This window comes from Meriones unguiculatus, chromosome 4, assembly GCF_030254825.1.
Source record: "Meriones unguiculatus strain TT.TT164.6M chromosome 4, Bangor_MerUng_6.1, whole genome shotgun sequence".
NCBI lineage: Eukaryota > Metazoa > Chordata > Mammalia > Rodentia > Muridae > Meriones > Meriones unguiculatus.
The window spans coordinates 87,066,481-87,093,563 of record NC_083352.1 but is presented as its reverse complement, the minus strand read 5'-3'; the positions used below and the strand labels follow the sequence as shown (position 1 = coordinate 87,093,563).

The window sequence follows — 27,083 nt, the reverse complement described above, 5'->3', positions numbered from 1 at the left end:
GCCCTGAAGGTTGCACACCTTTGCAGCCCTGCCAAGACCACCGGAAAGGCAAAGGGGGCTGTGTGTGCTGGGGTCCCAGGCTGGTGCCACCACATCCAGACTGGGGTTGAGAGCATTTTAGAATGGATTATGATGTTTTATTGGCAAATACCTGAAAGCCAGGAAGGGATTCTATCTGGAGAAAGTGCTGCTCAGCTTTTTGGTATTCTGCCTGACCATGCTTGCACTGTTTCTGGCCTGTCTCTTTGTACTGAGGCAATACTGTTTCCAAGTCTTTCATATAATTTATTTGAAAAGATCCTGATTTGTTCCCGCGTTTAATTTTAAAAAACGCTGTTTGGTACCCAAATATGTTCAACTACTCACTTTTCTTTTTCCAAGACGGGGTTTCTCTTTGTAGCCCTGGCTGTCCTTCTGGAACTTAAACTGTAGACCAGGCTGGCCTCGAACTCAGATCTGCGTGCCTCTGCCTCTGAGTCCTGGGGCTAAAGGCGTGTGCCACCACTGCTTGGTCCTAAGCTTATACATTTCACATACTCTAAGCAATGTCATGTGAATGGCTCCTGCACTGGTATTCTTCCTGTCTGGCTTGATCCTGCAGAGGGGGTGGAGCCCTGAAGCCAGATGCAGTCAGCAAGTGTTTCCTGTCTTGTGAGGCACCACAAGTGTCTGTTGGGGTTCACTGTGTAAAGATTGTTTTTGTATTAATTCTGTACCTGCAGAGAGTGGAGTACTGGCTGGATTTTGGTATTGTTATCCTTATGGCTCATCACCTGCCTCACTCTTGATTAATAAAGAGCTGATGGCCAGTAGCTGAAGCAGGAAGGGAGGGTGGAACTTCTGGGGAGAGATAAGGACCCTGGGAGAAGAATTGAAAGGCCAGAGGGATTCCACCAGGGTGACAGGGAGGCTGTGAGACATGGTCAGATGTCAGATGCACAGAGAGAGAGGTAAAGAACTAGGTCATGGCGGAATTATGAAGTCGGGTTAATTAAGTTTGATGAGCTAGCTGGGATGAAGCCCAAGCCACAATAAAAATGAGTAAGTCTCTGTCATTCATCTGCTGGTGGGTCCAAGAATGTCCTGCTGTATGTTTCCTCAGCAGTTGTCACTTCATCACTTTCATTGATGTAAACTGGCCTGGAGAGCAGTATGAGAAGAGCGTCCCTGCTCAGGTGCCATCTTTCCTCAGGTTTACAGTCAGTAATCTAACTTGTACTTCCAGGACAGAGTGAGTTTGTGAAAACCATAAGGATGCCTCAGCTTGATTCTAGAACTAGGAACAGGCTTTGGATGTTGACAGACCAAGTTAAAAAGGTTCTTGAGGACTTCTGATGTGAACCCTTGGCATCCAGATCTGGGAGTCCGGTTCATTTTGTGCCCTGGCTGGATGGAGAGGCTGCTCACGTTGCAACCGCGGACTGCCTGCATGTTGGCAGGAGGGGACTGATCACAGGTACAGCTTGATGAGCTCATCGCTTACAGCAGATGGTGTCAGCACACCCAGGTCTGTAAACAGCAGGGTGATCAAGGACGGGGAGGTATAGTCGACCCATGGGTGTTCCTCTTTGAGGTCCTGCCCAGTCTGCAGAGATTTCAGAGTGTCTGCCTTGTACTGAGGAGAGAGGAACTTGCATTAGTTGGCTTGGCCAGACTCTGCACTGCTGAGGCCCTAGCTTGAGCAGTAAATGAGCTCTTGCCAGGACTGCTCCCACATCAGGAAACTGGCTGTGTAGCAGGCCAGCAGGGACAGCATGTCCAGGACATCATCCAGCCCACAGAAAAGCAAACAAGAATCCACAGTGGAAATGTCTGGCTAAGGTCACATGGTTTGTAAAAGCAGAGATGGGAGTGAGGATAGCAGTTGATTCCAAGGATGGGTTTATGCCACCAGCCTCCCAGCTGCTTCTCTCAGCAGAGATTTTTCCACAATAAGCCCAGGTCCAACAAACTATGTCCTTGTACCCTGACACTGGAAGAGCACTGGAGGAAACAGCAACTTTATGGGACATTATGGTTTCAGGATACTGTCAAAGAGCTTGTCAAGGATGTAAAACTCACCTTAAACTTATCTGGGACATCTTGCTGGTTGAGCGGAAACAGCCGTACAAATTTGAAACTTTCTGCAACCACGTAGAAGGGCTTGTTCTGGGCTTTGGCACACACAGCCATTTGGTTGGTTCCGATCTGAAAAGTCAGGGAAAATGGAAGGTGAGCTCGCACAGGTTACTGAAGCAGAAGCACAGAGTGTAGTTTTGGCACGGCAATCCAGGATTTTTTTTTTTAAAGATATAAGGTCTCATGTATTTCTTGCTGGTTGCACTCAGTATGTAGTCAAGTATGTCTTAGAACTTCTGTCCTGCTCCCACCTCCCTAGTGCTGGGATTACATGTGTTCTACCAAGCTTGCTTCATGAAGTGCTGGGGCTTGAACTTGGGTATTCTGCCAGCTAAGCTACATCCTAGCCCTCAAACAGGACCTTTTAAGAAAAGAAACAATTTTTCTTCCAAGATAAATGGTCCCAAAGCACACGAAAACATGCCCAGCATCACCTGTTAGGGGAAAAAAGTACAGCCCAAGATGAGCCAACATCTCACGCTCCCCAGGGACTCACTCAGACATTGCCGACCAGTGTTCCCAGCAGCACCCTGCACCATAGCCAATGGTAGGAAAACCCACTTCTAGTGTGCACTAGAAGTGAACATGAGCATATGGTTGGTGTCCATGATTAAACAGTACCCAGCACCAAAGGGCCTGGGCGAGTCCAAGCAGCGTGGCCAGTGAAGTCAAGCTCAAAACCACGAGCATCATGGGAATCTATTGATTTGTGGTTCCTAGAACTGGAAAAATCAGGTCAGAGCAGAACAAAGGTGACTGGGTACATGGGAATAGGGCTTTTGTGACCAATAGACAAGTTTTATAAACACCAGTAATAGCGTGCACTGAGCCAGAGTGCACACACTTTATCTTACCACAATTATGATACTTTGTCAGGGACAGTCTCCAAGGTGAGCAACAGAGACCCTGAGGATGGATGTCCTCAATGGAAACAAAACCAGGGACAATCAACTCCAAGATGAATCCATTTGCCTGAGTGTGGTAGTCATGCCTATAATCCCAGCACTTGGCAAGCAGGGACAGGAGGGTCAGGCCAGTCTCAGCCATATAGGTTGAGGCTAGCCTGAGTTAAAGAATGCCCTGTCTCAAATCACAGATCCGAACAAAAGTACCTATGCATTTAAATGTAGAGGAAATCTGACCAAAGTCTTGCTCACGCAGGGAGGCTTCTGGGAACAGTGTGACAGTACCTACCTTGTTAATAATCCCTCCATTCTCAACCACTCCTTCAGCACCAACTATGACAAGATCTGCTTTCTCCATGATATAGCTGAGGAAATGGAAAAAAGGAAAAGGTTTCCATACTTTTATTGCTTCTCGTTAGTGTGTGATGATGGCAAGTTATTCCCACAGCTACCTTTCTCAGAAGGGCTTTTGCTACAGACAGCTGCCCTGGTGCTGTTACCTGTTGTTACCAGTTATGGGCATTGTCATGGGCATTCAAACTTTTGACACAGTCTTAGTATATAGCCTTGGTTGGCCTGGTATTCACTGTGTAGATCAGGCTGGCTTGGAACTCAGAGCTTCGCCTGCCTCTGCCTCCCAGTGCTGGGATAATAGGTGTGTCACAGTTTACATTTTAAGACAGGAAGAACTGCTGAAGATGCTTACCCTACAAACCTCTAACCGACTTAATGAGCTTTCTTTCCAGGGACTACTGTTCTTTAGGGATGTACAGTGATGACCTATATAGGACAAAGCTCCCACACTGAACACTGAGTACGCTGATCACCTGATTGCTAACCATAGTCTGACTTTTGCCTTTTACTCTGAAAACATGAACAGCTGGGCATTACACTCATGTGAGCAACTCTGGCACTCTGAGGAAGGACTATGAGTTCTGAGCCAGTATGCACTACAAGAGCCTGTCTCAGAAACAAGACCCCAGTAACTAATGTGCAGGAACAAAGGTCGACTGCCGGCTTGTAGGTCTCCTGGAATCTCAGGACCCTGTGAGAACCGCGATGCTGTAGGGTGGCTGCCTACAGTAAGGGAGAGATGCTATCCCAGGCAGATTCTATGGACAGATTCAAACTCTTAATTAGAAAATCCTGCATGGAGCCAGCAATGCAGGTATGCAGAGAGTCATCACTCACCCGACAGCAGCGTCCAGCACCACAGTGACGGGGACATTGAGGTGGCAGAGGGCTTTGGCCATTTTCTTACTGAAGGTGACATGAAAACATCAGATAAACTTGATTTAGACAGAGATGCTTTGTAACCTCAATGGCTTAAGGGGTAGACCCTGACTCTGGACCAGAGAAAAGGGAACCAAAGTTCTTTATTTTGTAAATTTAAATTTAGTTGTTTTTATTTTATGTGATTAGGTGCTTTGCCTGCATGTTTGTCTGTGACTACATACATGCCTAATGCCTAAGGAGGCCAGAAAAGGGCATGGAATCTTCTGGAAATTACAGATAGTTGTAAGCAACCATTTGGGTGCTAAGCCTTGAACACAGATCTTTCCAGGCTCAAGAACTGAGGGCTTGTTTGTTGTTTTGTTTTTCAAAACAAGACTTTTGGGTAGCCTGGCTGCCCTGAGACTCAGTCTGTATACCAGGCTGGCCTTGAACTCAGAGATCTGACTGCTTCTACCTCCCAAGTGCTGGGATTAAAGGCATGTGCCACCAATGGCTAACAAGAACTGAAGTTGTTTTTTTTTTTTTTTTTTTTTTCCAGTCAGGGTTTATCTGTGTAGCTCTGGCTGTCCAGGACTCGCTTTGTAGACCAGGCTGGCCTCAAACTCACTGTGATCCACCTACCTCTGCCTCCCTGAGTGCTGAGATTATAGGCGTCTACCACTTTACCAAACTTATAACAATTATTTCTTAAGGAACTTTCCATGTCACCTGTGACTCATTAAAAGTTGTATTTAGGGGCTGGAGAAATGGCTCAGTAGTTAAGAGTACAGGCTGTTCTTCCAGAGGGCCCAGGTTCAATTCCTGGCACCCACATTGAACTATCTGTTACTCCAGTTCCAGTTCCAGGAGATCTGACATCTTTATACAGACATACACACAGGCAAAACACCAATGTACATAAAACAAAAAATAAATAAACCCTTTAGAATAGCCAAGACAACAGAGAAATCCTGTCTCCAAAAAAGAAACAAAACCAAAAATCTACAGAGTTGGAGGGAGAGCTCCTGACTAGCATGTGTGGACCAGAATCTACTCGCCAGCACTACAAAGAAAACAAAACAAAAACAATACTCTTAAGGAGCCTGGGTAACAAGTCAACTCAGAACCACGTTTGCTTTTCTTGTTTGCTGGAGATAGGGCCGTCAATCATAACTCTCCAATGAAAGCTTTTCATCCACTGTCCTGCTGTTCCTCAGATGTAACTACCTAAAGAAAAACCCTAAAAATTGGAAATGAAACAAAATTGCCACAGCCTGCATTGTGCTCCTGCAAACCCATGGGGACTTCCCCCCAGCATAGGGAACAGTTATGAACTGTATCCAAGGTAGGGCTGACTCACTGGCTATTGGCGAAATACTTGCCCGGCCAAATCAGGCTGAGACTCGGTGATATACACACTGAACCGTTTCTTGGCTGCTACGGCTTCTTCCAGGACCCTCAGGACGACTCTGGAGTAGGCGTGAGTCAAAATTCTCTATGGAACAAAAAACCCCCATCAGAAGGGCAAGCTGCCAGCCAGCCACTGCCTGCCCTGGATGTACTGTCATAGACTGGATTCGAGCTTGGCAGGAACATGTCAGTGTGCTACAAACCAACTCTGATTGGAAGGGTGACTCTTAAGTTTAAGCTCACTGAGTGGTTCAACATTTTTGCCTAAGGAGTAGGCACGGGTGTCCCCAGCAGAACCCTGAGGCACAGAAGCCAGTCCACCTGGGGGTTCAGGAGACTGGCTTCCCTGCAGATAAGACATAGCTTGCATACTAAGGCCTACAGGTGCCAGGACCGGTAGGCAATGCAGTGGCCCATTGAGGCCACTGGCAGCAGAAGGCCGAGGGAACCGAACCCTGGGTGCGTCTTTTGTCACATGGCCCCACGGTTGCAGATCCAGCTAATTTTGAAGGGGTAAAAATCTAGTAACCAGACACAAGCTAAGCTAAGCTAAGAAGTTTTTTCCAAAATTAGCAAGCACAGGCGGGTAAATACAGCCAGCCATCTGTGGTACATTCGGGACTTGTGGAGTCACATATGGCCTGTGCTCTAAAAAAAGAATGCAGAGGACTACATGAGGCGAGGTGGTGGACATGGCTATCAGAACTGCTCACTAGAATCTCAGGTGTTCAGGCCTCATCCTGGACCTGAGGAGTCCGCATTTAACAAGCCCCCAGGTGACCTTCCCATAGCTTCAAGACCCAGCAGCTCTGCTTTGAATGCAGCTGTAAGGTTAAGAGGAGGCTGCTTTGGGCTCTGAGGGTGAGAAATCCACACACAGCCACACTCTGAGCCGAGAGGAGGGTCATGCCCTTGCTGCCACTTGGCCCAGGTCTGTGACACCACCATTTACACAACCTCTCACATATTTAATAGCATACTTAAAAGGTGGGAAGCGCAGTAAAGCTAAGGGCAAGATCTGAGAGCCAGGATGCAATAAATACAGGCCTGGCCTGTGCAGCTAAGGTGGTGGGAAGCTGTGCTAATGGAACAGAAAGCATGAAGAGTCTCTCATGTGGTGGAGTGGACAAGCTGTCGACTGGCTTAGCCTGCTGTTCCTCACTTAATTAGGAACAGGTCACAGTTGTGAAGAGGACAGCTCCACCCAATGCCAATGCTGGCTCAGAGATGCTTGGTAGTGACTATGGTTACAGTTGGTCTGGCAGACTCAATTCAGATTACAGGACTATGAACTCAATCAGAAAAATTCTTCTTTAGAACAGGTGAAATGGTTTAGTGGGTAAAGGCACTTGTCACCGAGCCTGATGACCTGAGTTTAATCCCCAGAAACTACACAGTGGGAAGAACCAATTCCTCTGACCTCTATATACTTACTAGTGGCACCTAGGCATAGTGATACAAACACATAATAAGGAAATAAATGTGACTAAAAAATACTTCTTGGAAAAGTACATTACTAAGAGGTTATGGTGTTCAGTGGTAGAGCATGTCTATGATTGAGGGCATTTTACTAACCTCCAGTTCCACAAAAAAGAAAAAAGCTTGTTAAATAAGGAACAACTCATGCTGGTCCCATGTCTTCTCCCAGTTCACAATGATGAGCCTCTATAGTGGCTGTGTTTATAGAACGCTGACTACACACAGCAGCTCATTTACCCTGGCCCAGCCTGTGAGCTGCTGCTCTTCTAAACAGATGAGAAAACTGTAGGACAGAGTAGTGACTGTCCATGGTCCCAGCAGAAGGCGAGAGAGCCAGGATTTCAGGCCCAGCAGTGGGACTGAAAGCCCTTGGTTCTAGCAGCACACAAGAGGCATCTACTCACCGCCCCATCTTTGATAAAAGTGTGGCACAGATTGGCAATTTTATTTCTCGACAGGGATATTCTCCTGAGGAAAAGCTCTCCTCTCTCAATCATGATCTTCTTACATTTGGAGTAATCCTGGGAAGAAAAGAGCAAAACGAAGAGAGGAAGGAGATGCCTGTACAGCTAACAGTATCTGCAGACAACCAGAAGAGAGGGAGGGCAGGGCTTACAGAGTACTCCAGGGAGGTGAGGCTGATGAAGCGAAGGAAGAGCTCCCCGCCAGAGGACACGGCCACCGAGGAGTCCACACCGCACAGGGTTTCTATGGCACTGGTGAGATTTGCTCTAAGGCCTTGGATAGTCTCTCCTGCAAGGGCCAAGTGAGGAATGTGATATGCATTTAGTGTGACAGCCCTTGCTGGTCTGCAGTTCACTCACTCTTTCAAAGGACACTGGCTGCGTCTCTGTGCCAGCCACTGGGAGATGCTGCATGAGAGAGGGCTCCGTTCTCATGGAGCAATAGACGAGCACAGAAAGAGATAGACGAGTTACCAGCTGTAACAAGGACAGGAAAAGGCAGGATGAAGAACAAGCCTGAGCTACTTAATGGGGGGCGGGGGGATCATCTCCTGTTCAGGCCATGCAAACTGAGACCCAGACACGTGGCGATCTGTGAGGACAGCTCCTGTGTAGATGCCAGTGAGTGATACAAAGGCCCAAGGAAGGGGCACATTTGGTACAGAAAAACAAAGAAGGTCAATGGGAATGGCTCAATGGGCAGAAACGTTTTGGGGTGCAATCCTGGTGACCTGAGTAAGGAACCAAATTCCTCTAACAGCCGCAGGCTCACTGTGGCATGTGCATACTCACAATCATGCACAAATCAAAGAGGCCAGCAGGGCCAGGCACAGTAAGTGACAGCATAGCAGGTGATTTTAGTGGTGGCAGATGAGGTCTGTGAGACAGTTCAGGGTCCAAAGTATCTAAGTGTAAGAACACTGGGAAGACATGCTAGGCTGTTAGAGAACCTTTCCTCCCAGCCACCCATGAGAATGAAGAAGGCGCCGAAATTACTTTGTATGTAAAGAGGTCTCAATATACCCAGAATCTTAAGACTTATAATGCTCATTTACTAGATCCCAATGAATAGTGATACCACAATTTATTCTGGAATATTCTCTATAGTACCCGCACAGAATCTAGGACAAGACAGGAGCTTGGTACTCATCTATAAAGCTAAATTACTGCTATAATTTAAGCCTTGTGGCTGAGGCTCCATTGTTGACACTTGAGTCCAGGTATTTCTGGTAGGTGGATTGGAATCCTTTATGTGATTAAGTCCCTCCAGGCTGCCAGGCCTGCCATGGACACAGTGGCTAGGCCTGACGCTGTAAGCAGACCTGCATATCTCCCTGACCACTTTACTAAAAGTCATCTGAAGACTTTTGTAAGGCCCAGACTGAGGCTGATGATTTTTTTTTTTTTTTTTTTTTTTTTTGGGTACCTTTATCTCTCTTCAGGAACTCCAGCAAAGTCTGGATGGCTGCTACCGCTGAGGCCATGTTAGGGTCTCCTTTCATCTGAGACTTAAAGTATTCAATTAACTCTAGGGAGAAAAGAAAAATGGGTCATTACGTGAACTTAGCAGGATGTGGCTGAGAACTTAGTGACAAGAATAAGAAGCAGAAGCACTTTAAAAAGCAGCTTTTAAAGGAAGGGTTGGACATAGGTTTGTGCACTTTATGCCAATCAAGTCTAACATGTACACAAACATAAATGTATACAGGGGTACAGTTCTACCTAGTTCACTTAATTAAATTCGTTTCTGTTCACTTAATAAAAACATTCCGATAACCACAATGAATGAGCAAACCAAAAAAAAAAAAAAAAAAAAAAGCCTTATTCCTTCAAGGAGGGACAAGATGTCTTCCTACTGCGCTCGGGGGACATCCTGGCTGCAGGCTCCAGCACACTGCCTCCGAGAGGCAGGTTTTTGGGGGAGAGCCCTGGGACAGCGTGTACTGAGGTCAGTTGCGAGCGTCTGAGGGGCTCAGATCACGGACACAAGAGTAGTGACAGAGGGAAGCCGCTCGAGGCCGGACAGCGTCGCCCGGATCTCAGGCTTCCCGTGCGAGGCCAGGGACCCATGTGTCTCCGCCGCCCCGGCCACACACTCACCTTCCTTCTCCATGGCTTCCTCGCGACAGAACCCGCAACCGCGCCTTCAGTAAGCCACGGGCTGACAGCCTGTCGCACTTCTATGCATCACTTCCGGTGCCTTGGTGAACGTCACGTCAGCGCCGGAAGTTGGCTGCGCAGCGGGCCGTTGGTGGCTCTTCGCCGAGGCGTAGGGGCGCCATGGCTGCGGACGGTGAGGGTAGCACGGACCGGAACGCGAAGCCGGCCTGGGAGGGACACGTTTGGTCTTTAGAGGAACAGCCAGTCTATGCGTTCATTCACTCAGCAATTTTGCTTTTGAGACAGGGTCTTAACGTAGAACTTGCTGTGGTGTAAAGGATGGCCTTGAACTCTTGAACCTTCAGGCTCTTCTAGAATGCTGGAATTACAGGCGTGCACGATCAAACTCGATTTTATGGGTTGCTCAGATCGTTGTGCATGCTCAGAACGCATTCTACCAATTGAGCCACATGGCCGTCTCAATTTTTTTTTTTTTTTTAATGCAAGCTCTCTCTCCTGCCGTAGCTTTTTGAGATCTGGGGTTGCAGGTCGAATCAGCATGCCCAGTATCATTCAGTAAATATTGGGATTGCCCCCTGTGCACTCGATTTTCTAAACTGGGGCGTACCACAGAACTACACAGGAAAATTTTGGGTGAATGGTGTCTTATGGTCCAGAGAGGCAGTTGGCAAGTGAAGTTAATTCCAGGAGGTGTCTGGGGCTGTGAAGACAAATGTGTGCTAGCTAAGTTCAAGAGCTCTGTCTTTCATTAGGAGTTCGGGATACTGGAACTATGGCGGGAGCGATCTTATAAAGTACACTTCAAGTACAAACATCCTGGGAGGTCAATTCCTACATTAAACTACTAAGTACAATTTTGTTTTGTTTTTCGAGACAGGGATCCTCTGAGTAATAGCCCTTGCTGTCCTGGACTGCTTTTGTGAAACAGGCTGGCCTTGAACTCACAGAGATCTGCCTGCCTCTGCTTCTCTAGTGCTGCGGTTTAAGATATGTGCTGGCTTAGTTACAGTTTTAAAATTATATTTCTCTCCCAAAGATTGTTTAATTTATTTATTCATTTGTTTATTTATTTAGTGTATGTGTGTACACACTCGGGAGCACTAGTGGAAATCAGGACAACTTGTGGGACTCAGTTCTTTTATTCATTGTGAAGGTCTCAGTAATTGAACTTGGGTCATCAGGCTTGGCAGCAAGTGCCTTTCCAGCGCTTTCTCAGTAGGCTAGACTCTTTTACTTGATTGACAACATTGGCTACTGTGTGGAAAATGGATTGTGGGGAGCAGGAGTGGTTAGGGAGGTTCATTCAGCAGCTATTACTCACACCTCTATGAGAAAGGTAGGCCAGGCACTGCTTGTCAACCAGTGAGTCAGAGGGTCATAGGAATTGGCAGGGACATTTCACATGCATGCCTCTGACAGGCAACAAAACACATTTGTTTTCTATCTCAAGCCTCTTGGTAGTGGCGAGGAGGAAAGAGTAAGTAGGATTGGGTTCTGTAGAAGCCAGGGATGGGCATGAGCCTGGTGAAGGAGCTGGGGCTCTGGGGAGGAAGGTAGGAGGCAGTAAGTTGGTCTGGTTGAGCATCCAGGCTCTTCATGACTGGGCACTGGCAGGATCTCTTTGTCATGTGAAGTGTAGGCTCTTGGCTGGGTGAGGTGCCGGATGCCTGTGATCCCAGATTCTCAGGAGGTGGGAAGTTACCAAGTTCAAGGCCAGCCCAGGCAGTTTACTAAGACCCCATGTTAAAGGGTCATGATTCCTAGAGCGATGACTCAGGGTTTTAAGAGCACTAGCAGAGGACCCGTGTTCAGTTTAACAGCCTTGGCAGAACCATCCAGGGCGTACAGCTCCCTCTTCCCACCTCTGAAGGCACTTCGGGAATGTGATATTCATTCTCAGCCAGTCAAAGCACTCATGCATATGAAATAAATGTTTTTTTTTTTTTTTTTTTTTTTTTTAAATAAAAAAGTGCTAGCCAGGTACAGTGGCGAATGCCTCTAGTCCCAGTACTCAGGGAGGCAGAGGCAGGTGGATCTTTGTGAGTTTGAGGCTAGCCTAGTCTACAAAGCAAGTTTAGGACAGCCAAGGCTACACAGGGAAACCCTGTCTCGAAACACACAAAAAGGAAAGTGCTGAGGATGTAGTTTGATGGCAGAGCCCTTTCTTAGCATGTACACGTTGCCAGCACCGAACTGAGTTAAGTGTAGGTCCTTGGAAGACTTGGAGCCAGGGTCTCTGTCAGCTGGCCTAGTGTTTAGTGTGGGCGTATGCTGAATGCTTGGGTTATTTGGTCCATTTAGTTGTGTCTGTCAGTTTGAATGGTGGCCCAATTCCTTTACATGGTAAAAACTTTGTTCACATAAGAATTATTTCCCCCCCCAAAAAAAAAAATTATTTCCCCCCTTTGTGCTCATTTTAAAGTTTGTCCCTGGGCTGGGAATGTAGCAATACAGTAGAGTCCTTGTCTGACCTTCACAGAGCCCTGGTTTGATCCCCAGCACTGATTACAACCAGATGTGGTACAAGCTGGCACTTGGGAGATGGAGACCAAAGGGTCAGAAGTTTGATATCCTTAGCTACACAAAGAGGTTGAGCCCAGCCTGGGCTATATAACAAGTAAATAAGTAGATAAAATGAAGATTTGTAATCCCAAGTGGCTTGGCTGTTCTATCCTGGGTCCTCCTGGCTGCGCATGGGTCCCTAATCACCCCCTTGAAATCCTACCACGGGTGATACCTCTGGGTTAACTCAGTAGACATCTGTTCACTGTTCATTATGTACCAGGAGCGGAGCGCCCTCAGCTTGGCACTTTTAATGCTGTGGCGAAGGCAAGAGCTGAGAAAGTTCTGCCCAGCTCCTCTGCCCCGCTCAGTCTGGAACTTGCTACACAACACTGGAATCGAACTCACAGAAATCCTTCTCTGCCTTCCAAGAGTTGGGATTAAAGACAATAAACCATCATTTCTAGCCTTTAAAATTAATTTTTTTAACATTTGGTGTGCATGTGTGTATATGTGTGTATGTGTATTAGTAGGCAATGTTGTTGAGTCAGGTCTCACCTAACCATGTACATCCTAGGAATCGAACTCAGGTCATCAGGCTTGGCTATAGGTGCCTTTACCTAGTAAGCCACGTCTGACCCCTTTTTTTGTTTGTTTGTTTTTGTTTTTTAATAATGAGATACAGGCATATCAGTCCCTGGGCTTCCCCAATACTAGGCAATACTAGGCAAGCACTTTCTCATTCAGCTGTGTCCTGAGCACTGTGAGTTAATCTCTGAGGAAAGTTTGGTGACGTCATGGTCTGAGCATGGTAGTTAATCATCTCATCGGAAATGTTAACTGTATCAGTCTCGTGAGGTGACATTTTCAAATGTTGCTCTTACTGTTTGCAGAGGATGAGTTGAATCTCCTGGTTATCGTAGTTGACACCAACCCAATTTGGTGGGGAAAGCAAGCATTGAAAGAATCTCAGGTAAGATGGCTTGAGCCTTCGACTGATCTTCTCTGACTTCGGTCTGTCTGTACACCACCCGCTACCCTCCGGACAGCATCACTGAGTCTTTATAAGCTGGGTGTGGTGGCCCTTGTCCAACCCCAGCACTCAGGTGGAGACAGGTAGATCCCTGAGCTCAAGTTCATCTTTGGCCAGTCTGGGCTAGAGACTGGGCTAGAAAAGAAAGCCATGAGTTCATGAAAGCCTCCAGTTACACTCTACACACCAGGGAAGTTGTATAACTGGCCCCGTAGTTCCTTCTTGGAATGTTTCAGCACACGAAGTCCTGGTACCTTGACCATCACACCTGCTTCCGTCCTACACATGCAGGCAGCCATTGATTACCTCCTGTCTAGTTTGGGCCTTTTCTGTACAGCTCATATATCTACTGTATAAGTAGGCATCTTTTGTTATTTGTTTACTTAGGTGACAGGTGTGGCGTGGAGGTCAGTGAACAGCTTTTGGGTATCTGTTCTTGCTTCAACCATGTGGGTCCTGGGGATGGAGCTCAGGCCGTCAGGTCTGGTGGGAAGCACCTATAACCACTGAGCCACCCCACCTGACCTGGTCTTTGGAGTTTTGAGACAGGCTCATCCTTTTTCACATTTACTTTTTGTTTGTTTTTGTGGGTGGATGTTTGCATGCTGTTGAGGTCTGGAATTGCCAGGCAGGCCCCAGACATCAAGGCACCTTTATTTGTCGAGCCATCTCATTGGCTCACGTTTTAAATTTTGATGAAACACAGCAAGTTTGTGCTTTTTTACTTTTTCAACACAGGATATCAGGCATCCCAGGCTGTCCTTGAACATGCTGTATAGCCTGAGGATGACCTTGAACTTCGGCTCAGGTTGCCTCTGTCTCTTAAGTCCAAGGCTTACAGGTTACACATATGGCCCCACTGTGCTGGTATTTGAGAAATAATGTTCTAATCTGTAGGTGACTGTCGGTAAAGTCGGGAAGGCCTCCTCTCAGGCACTCTTCTGGCTTTAGGAGGCATGACGCTGAGCAAACTTTTATCTGTGAATTACTGTGTCAGATGTCAGCAACTGTCTGTATATAGTGGCACATGCCGTGACATGGGCAGGTAGAGACAGGTGAGTTGATGGATGCTTGTTTCTAGTCAGTGAGCCCCAGACCACCCAGGGCTATGCAGGAAGACCCTTTCTTAAACACACCGCAGTATGTAGGCAATAAATAGTTGCTCTTCTAGTGACGTCCTCCTTGAGGCTTGATCGTGTGGGGAGCTGACGTGTTTCTCTCATGTTTGCCAGTTCACTCTATCCAAGTGCATGGATGCCGTGATGGTGCTGGCAAATTCCCACCTGTTGATGAACCGCTCCAACCAGCTGGCTGTCATAGCCAGTCACATTCAGGAAAGGTAGGGGCCAGGGCTCTGCCACTGGGGCCTGCTGTTCAGTTCTTTGACAGTTCATGCCTGTGTATATTCTGGCTACTGAGAGGGTTCTTTCTTTTTCCATCAGTCGATTCTTATATCCTGGGAAGAACGGCAGACTTGGAAGCTTCTACGGAGACCCTGGCAACCCCCTTCCTGACTGTAACCCCTCAGGGAGTAAAGATGGGAAATATGAGCTGTTGACAGCTGCCAATGAGGTGATTGCTGAGGAGATCAAAGATCTGATGACCAAGAGTAAGGGCCTGGCTATTGTCATGCTGTCTCGCTGTAGTGGTAATTGCTGTGTGTTTTTAAAATGTAGAATTTTATTATTTATTAATGATAACAATTCTTTAAGAATTTCATAGATGCCTATGATGTATTTGGTATATTCACCAACCCCATTCTCCCTCCTGACTCCTAGGTTCATCCCCTATCTTCTCACCCCACTCCTTTTTTTTTAATTTTTATTTTTTAAATAATCTGGCCATGGTTCAAATGCCTTTAATCTCATCACTTGGGAGGCAGGGGCAAGCAGATCTCTTGGCCTGGTCTACGTAGCCAGTCCCAGGACAGTCAGGGCTATGTAGACAGAGCCTGTCTGAAAACAAGGAAACAAGAAAATCCACCTGTGCTGCCCATATGCTCATGGGTATGGGGCCGTTTACTGGCATGGTCGACCTGTGGGGGACCATGCCTGTAAAGAAAGCCAAGCATACCATCAGCTGTTAGTGGCTCCTCTGCTAGGGCTGGGGCTCATGGGGCCCTTCCCACTCCATGCTGGAATGTTGACTGGCTTGCTCTTGTGCAGGGCTTATGCAGGCTGCCACAGCTGCTATGAGGTTTTGAGTGTGACTTCCTGCCTCGTCAAGAAAGCACTATTTTGTCAGGTCCTCTTGAACCCTTAGCTCTTACAATCTTGCTGCCCTAAGCCACTCCCAAAATGGTCGCTGAGCCATAGGGGCTGGTTACATGTTGTAGACTGTTTTTCCTTAGACATGACATTGATTTGGGAGGTAATGGAGGCTTTACGCACAAAGATTTGAGCCTGCTGACACTAGCCACATGCCTCATTTCCTTCTGAGGTTCATTTCCCCATCTCTGTGATGCGTATCTGGCCTTACGGTTTTGGCCCTGTCGCTCTTTCTTGGCTCTATGATACCCTGGCTTCCCAAGAAGACATGCTGTTAACCAGCTTTTCTTCTCTTGCTGTTGGAACTCTTAATAATTTCTAAATCTTATTTGAGTTTTGTTTGTTTCTGTTTAGATAGGGCCTCCTTAAGTAGCCCAGGCTGACCTTGAACTTTTGTTCCTCCTGCTTCAGTCTCCCAAATTCTGGGATTACAGGTATGTACCACATGCCTGGCTCGTTTTTTGTTTTTTTTTTAAAGATTTATTTATTATTTATACAGTGTTCTGTCTGCATGTGTGCATGCACACCAGATCTCACTATTGATGGTTGTAAGCCACCATGTGGTTGCTGGGAATTGAACTCAGGACCTCTGGAAGAACAGCCAGTACTTTTAACCTCTGAGCCATCTCTCCAGCCCTCATTTTTTTGGTTTTTATGTCTGTTTTGTCCTTTATTTTGTCACTTAAAATACACCTTGAATCTTCCATAGATTGCTTGTCTTCTTCCTTGCTTCTTTCCTTCCTTCCTTCCTTCCTTTTTAAGATTAAATTTGTTATTTTTTTTTTTTAAAGAATAATGTATGTTTATAGGGGTTGGAGATAGAGCTGTATGGTTGAGAGCACTGGCTGTGCTTCCCAGCATCCATGTTGCAGCTTACCTCCATCTATAATTCTAATTCTGGGGATCTGATCACCCTGTTGACTTCCTTGGGCACCAATCAGGCACACATGTGCAGGCAAAATACTCATACAATAAGATAATCTTTAAAACAAATATGGTTAAATGTTTGTGTGTGTGCCTACATGAGTTATGTATGCAGTGTGCATTTGGGTGCCTGAGGAGGCCGGTGGCAGTTATAAGCTACCTGATGTGGGTGCTGAGAATCCATGACCTTTATGGTGGGGAGCATGGCGGGGTGGGTAGGCAGGCAGGTGGGCAGGCAGGCATGGTTGTGAAGCAGTAGCTAACATCTAGTCCCAAAGCACAGAGCAGGGGGAGAGCTAACTGGGAATGCATGAGCTTTTGAAACCTCAAAGTCAACAAGACCACACCTCCTAATCCTTCCCAAATAGTTCCACCAACTAGGGTAGATAGGTATGAGCCTGTGGCAGCCATTCTGATTCCCACCACCACACCCTTCAGTTGTCATCTTAGAAGTCAGAAGTGCCTTTCCCAGCTCAAGGCTCCAGTTTCCCTGTAGCCCACCATGGGTTTTAGCCTTTAATCTGCAGTGGTCACCTGGAGGAAAAAGGAACTCTAGGGACTGGAAGGGGTTAACAATGACCCTGGGCTGGGAGGGATTTGTGGGCCACCTGGTCTCAGATGATGGAACATGGTGATGGACACAGAGCTGTAACTTATAGAAAGTAATCGAATTCTAGGGCTGTAGAGATGGCTCAGGGCTTAAGAGCTCTTGCTGCTATTGCACAGGACCCAAGTTTGGTTCCAGCAGCCATGGAGGGAGGCTCTAACTCCAGTTCCAGGGGATCCAGTGTTTCTTTGGGCTTCTGTGGCTATCATGTACATGTCTGTATACATCCAATGATGCACACATACACATAAATTAAAAAGAGATGATTTCCAAAGCAGTAAATTTTTTTTTCTTTTTTAAATAGAATTTCCCTGGGTAGCCCTGGCTGGCTTGGAGTTTGCTGTGTAGACCAGGCTGGCCTCACACTCATAGAGATTTGCCTGCCTCTGCCTTCAGCATGGTGGGCTTAAAGGTGTGTGCCACCACACGTGGCTCTACTTTATTCGATTCTGAGTGTACAGATCAGTAGTGCTGAGTGTGAACACAGTTTCAGGGCCTCTCCATGTCCTTTGTTTTATTTTTTACTTTTTTTTTTTTTTTTTTACTTTTGTGTTATTTGTTTATTTCAGTTTTTTGAGACAGAGGGTCTCTGTGTAGCCTTGGCTGTCCTGGACTTGCTTTGTAGACCAGGCTGTCCTCAAACTCACAGAGATCTGCTTGCCTCTGCCTCCCAAATGCTGGGATCACAGGTGTACAGCACCACGCCTGGCTTATGTTTTACTTTTTGAGATTGATGTATTCTACTTTATGTGTATGGATGTTTTGCCAGCCTGTGTGTCTGAGCACCATGCATGTACCTGATTCTTGTGGAGGCCAGAAGAGGTCATCAGATCTACTTGAACTGGAGTTACAGATGGTTGTGAGCCACCATGTGGGTGCTGGGCCTTGAACCTGGGTTGTCTGGAAGAGCAGTCAGTGCTCTTAACCACTGAGTCATCTCTCCAGTCCCTCTTTGTCCTAGTGATTTTGAAAAGAGACATAGAGTTGCTTACTTGTCTTTACTGATTACTAGTTTCTGTGTTTTAAGATCCACATTGAGCAGGTTACAGCGGTGCACACCTGTAATCCCAACACTCTGGGAGGTAGAGGCAGGTGGATCTCTGTGAGGTCAAGTTTAAGGCTAGCCTGATCTACAGAGCAAAGACAGCCAGAGCTATTACACAGAGAAACCCTGTCTCGAAAACAAAAGAAGCGAGTGAGCATGCAAACAAAAGGATCCACTTTGGACATGTTGTCTTTTGATTCATGCATGAATACTTGTGTTTCAAAACGACTCCATTTGAAAAAAGACTCAGAATTCTGCCTTTTGTGCTCTATAACATCTGCAGGTGACATAAAGGGTCAACACACAGAGACGCTCCTGGCAGGATCCCTCGCCAAAGCCCTTTGCTGTATCCTTGTGCTAGCATGTTCCATGGAGGCTGTTTCCCTGGTGCCTTCCCTGAGGCCTCATTCCGCAGCGTTTATGCACAGTAGCTTCTCTTCCCTTCAGATCGTCACCGTTATCATCTGAAGAGCCTGGCGCTGCTTCCAGGTGAGGTCTTGCCTTTTTTCTTTTGGGTATTCGTTTTTTGTTTTGTTTATCTCATGTGCGAACGTTTTGCCTATGTGTATCTTTATGTAACATGAGTACCCTGTGGGTGTGCTATCTATGGAAGTCAAAAGAGGGCATCAGAAAAAACAAATAGACAACAGAGAAAGAGGGTATCAGAAAAAACAAACAGACAACAGAGAAAGAGGGCATCAGATCCCTGGAACTGGAGTAGCTACATACAGGTGGTGAGCATCGCTGTGTGGGCGCTGGGAACTGAGCCTGGGCCCTCTGCAAGAGCAGCCAGTGCTGTGAGCTGCTAAGCCATCTTCCTAGCTCCTGTTGTTGCTTCTTCCTCTGATTGCCTGGTGCTGGCTTTGCTCTGATTCCTTGACTTGACAACTCCAGTACTAAGTTTAAAAGCTGTTGACTGCCTCTGTGGCTTAGTTAACAACTGGCATTCTCTGGGTGAAGAGGTGACCTGGCCTGCGTCATAGGGCAACTGGACTCTTCCTTCCAGCGCCTGATTTCATGTCATGGGCTTGCAGCCTTGCTTTTTTTTTTTTTTTTTTTTTTTTTGGTTTCTTTAGAGACAGGGTTTGTGTGTGTAGCCTTGGCTGTTCTGGACTCCCTTTGTAGACCAGGCTGGCCTTGAACTCACAGAGATCCGCCTGCCTTTGCCTCCCAGAGTACTAGGATTACAAGTGTGCGCCACCGTACCCAGCTTCAGCCTTGCTTTTGTGAAATGTCTCTGAAAAGCATTGAATGCTTTGTATATCCTTGAGCTTTTATTCTGATCTTCTTTGTATAGTTTTCAAATTCATTATTTCATTGATTGGGCTGATTGGTGTAGGTGTGGCCCTAGTATCGCTATCTAGGAGGTGGATAGTCAGCTGTCTGTAACTGTGGTCTTTCCTCGGTGAGTATAGAACGGGTAACCAAGCCCAAGCCCACTCACACGGCTATTGTGGCAGATGATGGGAAGGGTCTGGCTTAAAATCAGAAGGTCTGTTTTCCTGCTGCTGCAGATGTTCATGAAACATGCTTTCATAGTCCTTAATGTTAATGAATCCAGACATTCACAGAGTGAACAAGACAGTTAAAGGTAAGAGCTGATTCCTTTACAACTATCACCCGGTTCATTTAAGTGCTGCATGCTTGGTGGGTAGTTAGGGATTGCTGAGCACTCAGAGGCAGATGCAGGTGGCCTTGGTGGGATCATGGCCAGCCTGTTCTACATAGCAAGCTCCAGGCCAGCCAGGGCTGCATAGTGAGACCCTGACTCAATATAAAGTAAAAAGTGCTTAGAAAACCACCTGCTTTTTAAGCTACCTCGTTTGTTAAATTATAATCTGTTTTTATTTCTTTGTAGAGAATCAGGAGATGAAATCAAGGATATTGGTAAGATCATACACAACTCATGTGCAGGCAGATGAAAGATGTGGGAATGAATCCAGACATGGTGTCACATGCATTTAACTCCAGCCCTGGGGAGGAAGATGCAGGCTGATGTCTGAGTCCAAGGACAATGTGGTCTATGTGGCTAGTTTCAGGCCAGCCAGAGCCCTTGGGCCAGTGAGATGGCTTAGTTGGTAAAGGTGCCTGGTGCCAAGCATGAAGGCTTGACTTCAATCCCCAGGACCCAGATGGTAGGAGGAGAGAACTAACTTTCAGAAGTTGTCCACTGGCCTCCCGGTGCACTCTGGCTACGCTGGAGAGATGCCCATCAGGCTAACAAGGACCGGGAACGCTCTGGTGTCATCCTACACCTCGGGTTTTGTACTGAGTAGGAAGAGGCACGAGAGAATGGTACTGTCTATGGCTTGTAGTAGGTCGTGTCACTAGTGTATCTGGGTAGCCCTTGAGGTCCAACATCTGCGTTTGCAGGTGATCAAGGCCGCTGAGGACAGTGCGCTGCAGTACATGAACTTCATGAACGTCATCTTCGCTGCTCAGAAGCAGGTGAGGCAAGAAATGATCAGAGGCCAGGCGTGGTAGTACCCACCTTTGTGAGTTTGAGGCCAGCCTGGTTTATATAGAGTTCCAGGACAGCCCTATTTCAAAAACAAACAAAGGAAAAGTGATCATTCTCATTCTTGCACAGCAGCGTTCTGGCTAAGAGCACCGTTAGCAGATTGGGGATTCAGAATCCACACTACCTACTTGTCATTTTTCTGTTTGGAGTCCTTGGCTCCTTTCCACTGGGCAGTGTTCTCAGAACTATGTACTCAAAGTTGGTTTTATATTGGGTGTCATGGAACTCATCATCCCATTAGAATCTCTAGGTTGACAGTTTGATACAGAAACCCTCAACTTCTCCATTTTTTTGTTTATTTGGGTTTTTTTGTTTTTGTTTTTGAGACAGGGTTTCTCTGTATATAGCCCTGGCTATAGACCAGGCTGGCCTCGAACTCAGAGATATGTCTGCCTCTGCCTTTTAAGTGCTGGGGTTAAAGGAGTGCGCCACCACTGCCTGGCTCTCATTTTGTTTTGAGACAGGCTTTTGCTGACTGACTTGCCCACCCTACCTTGTGAGCTCCCTATAGCACTCACAGACCTTGACCTTGAGAATCGCCCGCATCGGCCTCCCGGGTAGCTAGGATAACAGGTGCACACCATTCTCCCTGACACTTTCTGTCTTCTTATTGTACTGTGGTGTGTACTTAGCAGATAACTAAGATGTTCAGTTAACCCGACAGAGCTTTGTTCTCCGTTTTTTTTTCATGTGTCTTAAGTGTATGCCTGAATGTGTATATATCTGGGCAGCATGTGCAGTTCTCGTGCCTGCAGAAGCCAGGAGAGGGTCAGATCCTGTGGAACTAGAGTTGCAGATGATTGTGAACCACCACATGGGTGCTGGGAACTGAATCAGGGTCCTCTGGAAGAGCAGCCAGTGCTCTTATCCCTGTCTCTCCAGCTCACTTCTCTAAACCTCACTTCTAGTATACAGCACCACTAGAGCCTGCAATCTCTTCAGCCTGGAGAGTGCTGTAGTGGAGAGGGCTCAGACTCTGGAGGCAGGAGTTAGGACCTGTCTTGGGAGCTTTAGATGCCACATGCCTCAGTGTCCACCTTGTAGCTTCAGTATACATGTTAAAGGAATTGAATCTAGCTGGACAAAATGGGGCATATCTGTACCAACACTAGGAAGGCAGAGGCAGGAGGCTCACCACAAGTCCCATGCCAGTCTAGACTACGGAGTTGAGCCCTGACTAAATAAATTAAAAAAGGGATAGAGTCTAGCATATCTGAGACAGCCACAGTCATTGCTCTAACATTTTGAAATGATCCTTTCAGAATATTCTCATTGATGCCTGCGTCCTTGACTCGGATTCAGGGCTCCTCCAGCAGGTACGTTTACACGTGTGTGTGGCAGTGGCCAGGTGTTCAGACAGGAACAGTCTGTGTAGCAAGCACTTGTGGGGATGGTAATACCTTTGCCACTCATGGTGCCACATGCTGGTAGTCCCAGTAGCCAGGAAGCTGAGGCAGGAGGATCTTGAGACTTGAGGGCAGCCTGGGCTACGGAGTGAGACTCTGCAGAGACAGAGAGATCATGAGATTATTTTGATTATACTGAGTTTAATGTGCGATTTAAATGAATTGTGTGTGTTTCTGGCTGTTTGCTTTGAGACAGGGTCTCACTATGTAGCTGTAGCTGGACCTGCTTTTGCCTCCCTAGTGTGGAGATTAAGAAGTGTGTGTCAGCATGTCTTCCCACCCTCCTTTTTAAATTCCACTTCTAGGAATATGTAAATTCTATACATTGTACCATATGTGTCTTGGGAAGCATTGTTAGGTGTTGCTTTTTTGGAAGGTAGTAAGAGCTCAATCTAGCCCAGGCTGGTTTCAGATTCATCTCCTGCTTTAGGTGTTGCTTTTTGAACAGAAGTTTGAAACTGAATGAAGACCAGAGTAGAGGGACCCACACCTGAAATAATCAACAAGCTGTGGGTGGCTAGTGAGTATTTCTGCTCACTAGAAATACTTCTGGGCCAGTAAGCTTGCTCAGTGCCTAAAGATACCTGATGAGCTGAGCTCTTTTCCTGGGAGCCATGGGCTAGAAGAGAGCCAGTTCCCTCAAGCTCTCTCTATTCTCTATTATATCCTTGAAGATCAGTCAGTCAGCTAAAGAGTGTCAGGGGAGGGCTGGTGCCAGGCTTGTCTGTTGATTAGGCTCAACTTTACAGTAGGCATTGGATTTTTGTTTGTTTGTTTTTAATAGATAATGTATTTTTAGAGAGACGTAAGAAGTAAATATACTTTCATGTATTTAGAACCTACGATCTCACTCCGTGAGGATGAGACACAATGTAGGTTACTGCTGTCTGGTGTGACAATCTGCAGCTGCCCCCATTTCAGCTCTCAGAGATGGCAACTCTGACTGAAAGCTAGATCTGCTACCTTGTCCAGTGCAGTGTCTCCTGAGGTCTAGGCAGCCATAATCTGCAGTGCGCATGCCATCTCCTCTTGGACATCTCAGGTCGCTGTGTTCAGAAAAGAGCTTTTTTTTTGACAGTGGCTTCTCCCAAACTCTGGGTCCCCTCTTTGCACACAGCATGGTTTGCTGGGCAGGTCAACCTGGATTTTCCCTCTTTCTCTTCCTCTCCTTCCAGATTGTTAGGATCTGGTTGAATCTGTCTTCAGCACAGATCCTGAATCCCACCTCCTGTCTTTTTCCTTAGATTCTCCATCTGTGGGGCCCGCAACCATCTGATAACTAGTTTGAGCACACTTACCTCCACCAGCCAGGCCTGTCATCTTGGGAGTCAGAAAGCTCATAGCATAAGCAAGGCCATGTTGCTCCCTTCCTTAACTGCCCCACCCAACCCTACCCCTAATGTCTCGGCACACTTTGGCTGATACCCAAGTCCTTGCTCAGGTCTACTGTTCACCTGTGTCTTCTGTTTTCTTTCTGGCCCCATCTTGACTCCTTGGTGCTTCCTGAAACCGCAGTTAACTTGGGCTGCTGCAGACAAATGCCTTGGCACTTGCTGTCCCTTCTCTGCTGAGGCTCAGCTCTGGCCTTCCCACATGTCTGCTTCTCCTCCCCCATCACCCCTTGATTGTCATGGGAGTTATAAACTAACATCAGCTTTGCACCCTGAAGCCTGTTGTGCTCTTTCCCCCCTTTTAGAACTAGCAGGGAAACTTTATTTAAAGCAGAGCTGAGGGAAGCTGCCGGGGCTGTCCTGTCTGTTGGCAGCTCTAGGAGCCCACTTCGTGAAGATGAGACACGATTTGTCTCGTGGCTTGGGAATCTGGAGCAGCACTGTGTGCTAGTTCCTGTAGCATGGACAGTGATGAGACACGAACCTCACACACTGACCTTATAGACCTGTGGAGTTCCCCCATGAACCTCATTCCTCTGGGAACGCCAAGGTCCTGCCCTGGCAGTGACTCCTCTGTCTTGCAGGCTTGTGACATCACAGGGGGACTGTACCTCAAGGTGCCTCAGATGCCTTCTCTCCTGCAGTACTTACTGGTGAGTTAGCGCAGCAGCACCCCCCAACATTTAGCGCCCCAGGGAAGGAATTGCTGGGAGAGTAAATAGTGGCTTCAGAGTGTCCAGGCTGAGAAGGTAGACTTTAGTAAGTGTGGAGTGGGGCCAACAGCATGGCTCAGTGAGTCAGGGTGCTTGCTGCCAAGCCTGATGACCCGAGTTCAATCCCCAGGACCCACATGGTGGAAGGAGAAAACCATCTTCTGGCTACCACATGTGCTGTGCCATGTTTTTGTGCACACACATACATGTACACAAAATAAATGAAAAATCTCAGTTCTCTCCTTTTATCATGTGGGTCCCAGGAATGGAACTCAGGTCATTTATCAGGCTTGGTGGCAAGTCCCTTTCCTTACTGAGCCATCTCACTGGCTCGGAAGGAAAGTCTGATTTCGTATTCTCCTCAGTGCTGACTGGCTAAGACTGCTAGCTGTGTCCTGACTGTTGCTTGGTTTTCCTCCCATGATGTAATTAAAGATCTCTTGCCTATCCTTTCTTTCTTTCTTTCTTTCCTTTTTTATTTTTTTTTTTTTTTGTTTGTTTGTTTTTTAAACAGTGGGTTTTTCTTCCGGATCAAGATCAGCGATCTCAGCTAATCCTCCCGCCCCCGATCCATGTGGACTACAGGGCTGCCTGCTTCTGTCACCGAAGTCTCATTGAGATTGGCTATGTCTGTTCAGTGTGTCTGTCCAGTAAGCTCATGTGTGCTTTGTCTTACTGTCTGTCTTGGGGAGTGGGGTGGGGTGGAGTATTCTGTGGTTTTCAAGTCCTCTTACTTCCTTGTCCTTTGACTTTTTAACAGTTTTCTGCAATTTCAGCCCCATCTGCACCACATGCGAGTAAGTATCTTGGCAGTTGCTGGGTGGGAATAGGCTCCTGAGAGCTTCGGAGCCTGAGGTGTTTCTTCTCTATCATTCCAGGACAGCCTTTAAGATCTCCCTCCCGCCTGTCCTGAAGGCGAAGAAGAAGAAACAGAAGGTGTCCCTGTGATGGGCGACACAAGCTTCCTCATCTCCCACCACATGTGGACTCTCCGTGGGGAACATGGAGGAATTGCTTAAAACATGGTTTTTGTCCTGTGCTTCTCATGCAGGGAGCTGAAGTGTCTGCCAAACCTCTGGTTTTATCTGGAAAGGGGGACAAGTGCAAGTCAGGACATTTTTGTTTGTAGTTTTAACAGTTGCTTGGCAGAAGCCAGCTGCTGCTGTTTGTGTGTTGTCACTTGGCTTTGAACCCCAGCCCTGCACGTGCCAGGCCAGCACCCCACCACTGAGCTGCAGTCAGCCCCTTGGGATTTTGTTTTCAGATGATCCCCTGTCAAAGCTTATTGGGGTAGATTCTGGGTCTTCTGCACTTGAAGATGGGCACTGTGTGAAGTTGGAATACAGCTCAGGATGATGACCAGCATTGGGTCATTGTATCAGTCCTGACAGAGCATCTTAGCTGGACAGGTAGTACACTCCTGGAATCTTGAATTCGGGAGGCTGAGACAGGAAGGTTTGGCGTTCAGATCTTGCTTCAGATATGTATAAGATCCTGTCTTTTAAAAAAAGAACATTTTACTTCTAATAAAGTGTTTCCTTTAACTATTTTCAAAAGTAACCTGGCCTAAAGGCCCACACCTTCAGTCCTGGCACTCAGGGAGCAGAGACAGGTGCACCTCTGAACTTGAGGCCAGCCTGGTCTACAGAGTTCACACCGACCAGGGTTCCATTTTGCTACCTTATTTAAAAAAACTAATGACATCAATATTGGAGAACTGAATGCTAAAAATGTAAATGAGTTCAGTAATAAAAATCCTATTTTTATATTTACTAATTTTCCTTAAAGTATTTTTCTAAGTATTTGCATTGAATATTTTTTTTTTATTACCTTTAATCCCAGCACTCTAGAGGTAGAGTCAGGTTGATCTCTGAGTTGGAAGCCAGCCTGGTCTACAGCACTAGTTCTAGGACAGCCTGGGCTAAACAGAAAAACCCTGTTAAGAAAAAACAAATTACTCAAAGATTTATTTTTAAAGATAGTGTTTCTCTGTGTATCCTTGGCTGTCCCAGATCTTCCTCTGTAGACCAGGCTGGCCTCAATCTCAGAGGTCTGCCTGCCTCTATCTCCCGAGTGCTGGAATGGACCACCACCACCTAGCTATTAAGATCTTTCTTCTTCTTCTCCTTCTTTTCTTATTCTTACTCTTTTTCTTCTTTTCTTATTTTTTAGAGACAGGGTTTCTCTGTGTAGCCTTGTCTGTCCTGGACTCACTTTGTAGACCACGCTGGCCTTGAACTCAAAGAGATCCGCCTGCCTCTGTCTCTCTTAAGTGCTGAGATTACTGGCGTGCCTAATACCCAGCCTCTAAAATCTTTAAGGGCCTGAAGAGTTGGCTCAGGGCTTCAGAGCCCTGTTTGCCTTTCCAGAGGACCCAGGTTCAATTCCAGGGACCCACATAGCAGCTCACAACTGTCTGTAACTCTAGTTCTAGGGGACCGGATGCTCTCTTGTGGCCTCCACAGGCACCAGGCACAAATGGTGCAGACATGCTTGCCTGCATGTGCAAACAGCCATACATATAGACTAAAAATAACTCTTAAAAACAACAAAAAGAAAGCCTGGTATTATGTGTCAGTGGGTATTAGGACCTTTGATCCTCAGGCCACATGGTAGAACGATAGAACTGACTCCTGCAAGTTGTCCTCATTCGGTTCTATGTGGAACTGTTGATGTCTTTCTGTATACGAGGAACTGCCACATGGACTTGCCCAGATCTACTGCCTGGAGGGTCAGTCTGTGAGGGTGGCCGTAGCAATGCAGGGCTTCCAGCTGTTGCTTGGGGTGGGGGTGGGAGGCACTGCTGATCACATGACCTTGGCCTGAGGTGGAAGCCCAAGCCAGTTTGCTCTGACTAGAGAAGGGTAGAAGTGGAAACAGATCCACAGTGCTTGACTGGCCTCTTGGGAATGGGGAGGATCAGGTCACTGGAAGCTGATTTGGCTTGCATTCCTCTGACTGG

The 27,083-nt window shown here is 46.9% G+C and overlaps 2 protein-coding genes across 2 annotated transcripts; one reads left to right on the top strand and one right to left on the bottom strand.

Moving 5' to 3' along the window:
• Positions 1-115: 115 nt before the first annotated feature.
• Positions 116-9,794, bottom strand: Eif2b1 (eukaryotic translation initiation factor 2B subunit alpha). Its single transcript, XM_060382340.1, has 9 exons — positions 9,692-9,794; positions 9,018-9,119; positions 7,744-7,880; positions 7,532-7,648; positions 5,617-5,733; positions 4,215-4,279; positions 3,313-3,388; positions 2,062-2,187; positions 116-1,615 (listed from the first exon to the last, which is right to left on the bottom strand). The coding sequence occupies exons 1-9, from the start codon at positions 9,702-9,704 to the stop codon at positions 1,451-1,453; spliced, it is 918 nt and encodes a 305-aa protein (XP_060238323.1). The 5' UTR covers positions 9,705-9,794; the 3' UTR covers positions 116-1,450.
• Gtf2h3 (general transcription factor IIH subunit 3) lies at positions 9,780-25,893 on the top strand. Its single transcript, XM_021644201.2, has 13 exons — positions 9,780-9,884; positions 13,108-13,187; positions 14,480-14,586; positions 14,690-14,856; positions 18,374-18,436; positions 19,652-19,681; positions 19,949-19,977; positions 20,464-20,538; positions 21,874-21,927; positions 23,993-24,061; positions 24,636-24,771; positions 24,882-24,918; positions 25,000-25,893. The coding sequence occupies exons 1-13, from the start codon at positions 9,872-9,874 to the stop codon at positions 25,067-25,069; spliced, it is 930 nt and encodes a 309-aa protein (XP_021499876.1). The 5' UTR covers positions 9,780-9,871; the 3' UTR covers positions 25,070-25,893.
• The last annotated feature ends 1,190 nt before the right edge of the window (positions 25,894-27,083 follow it).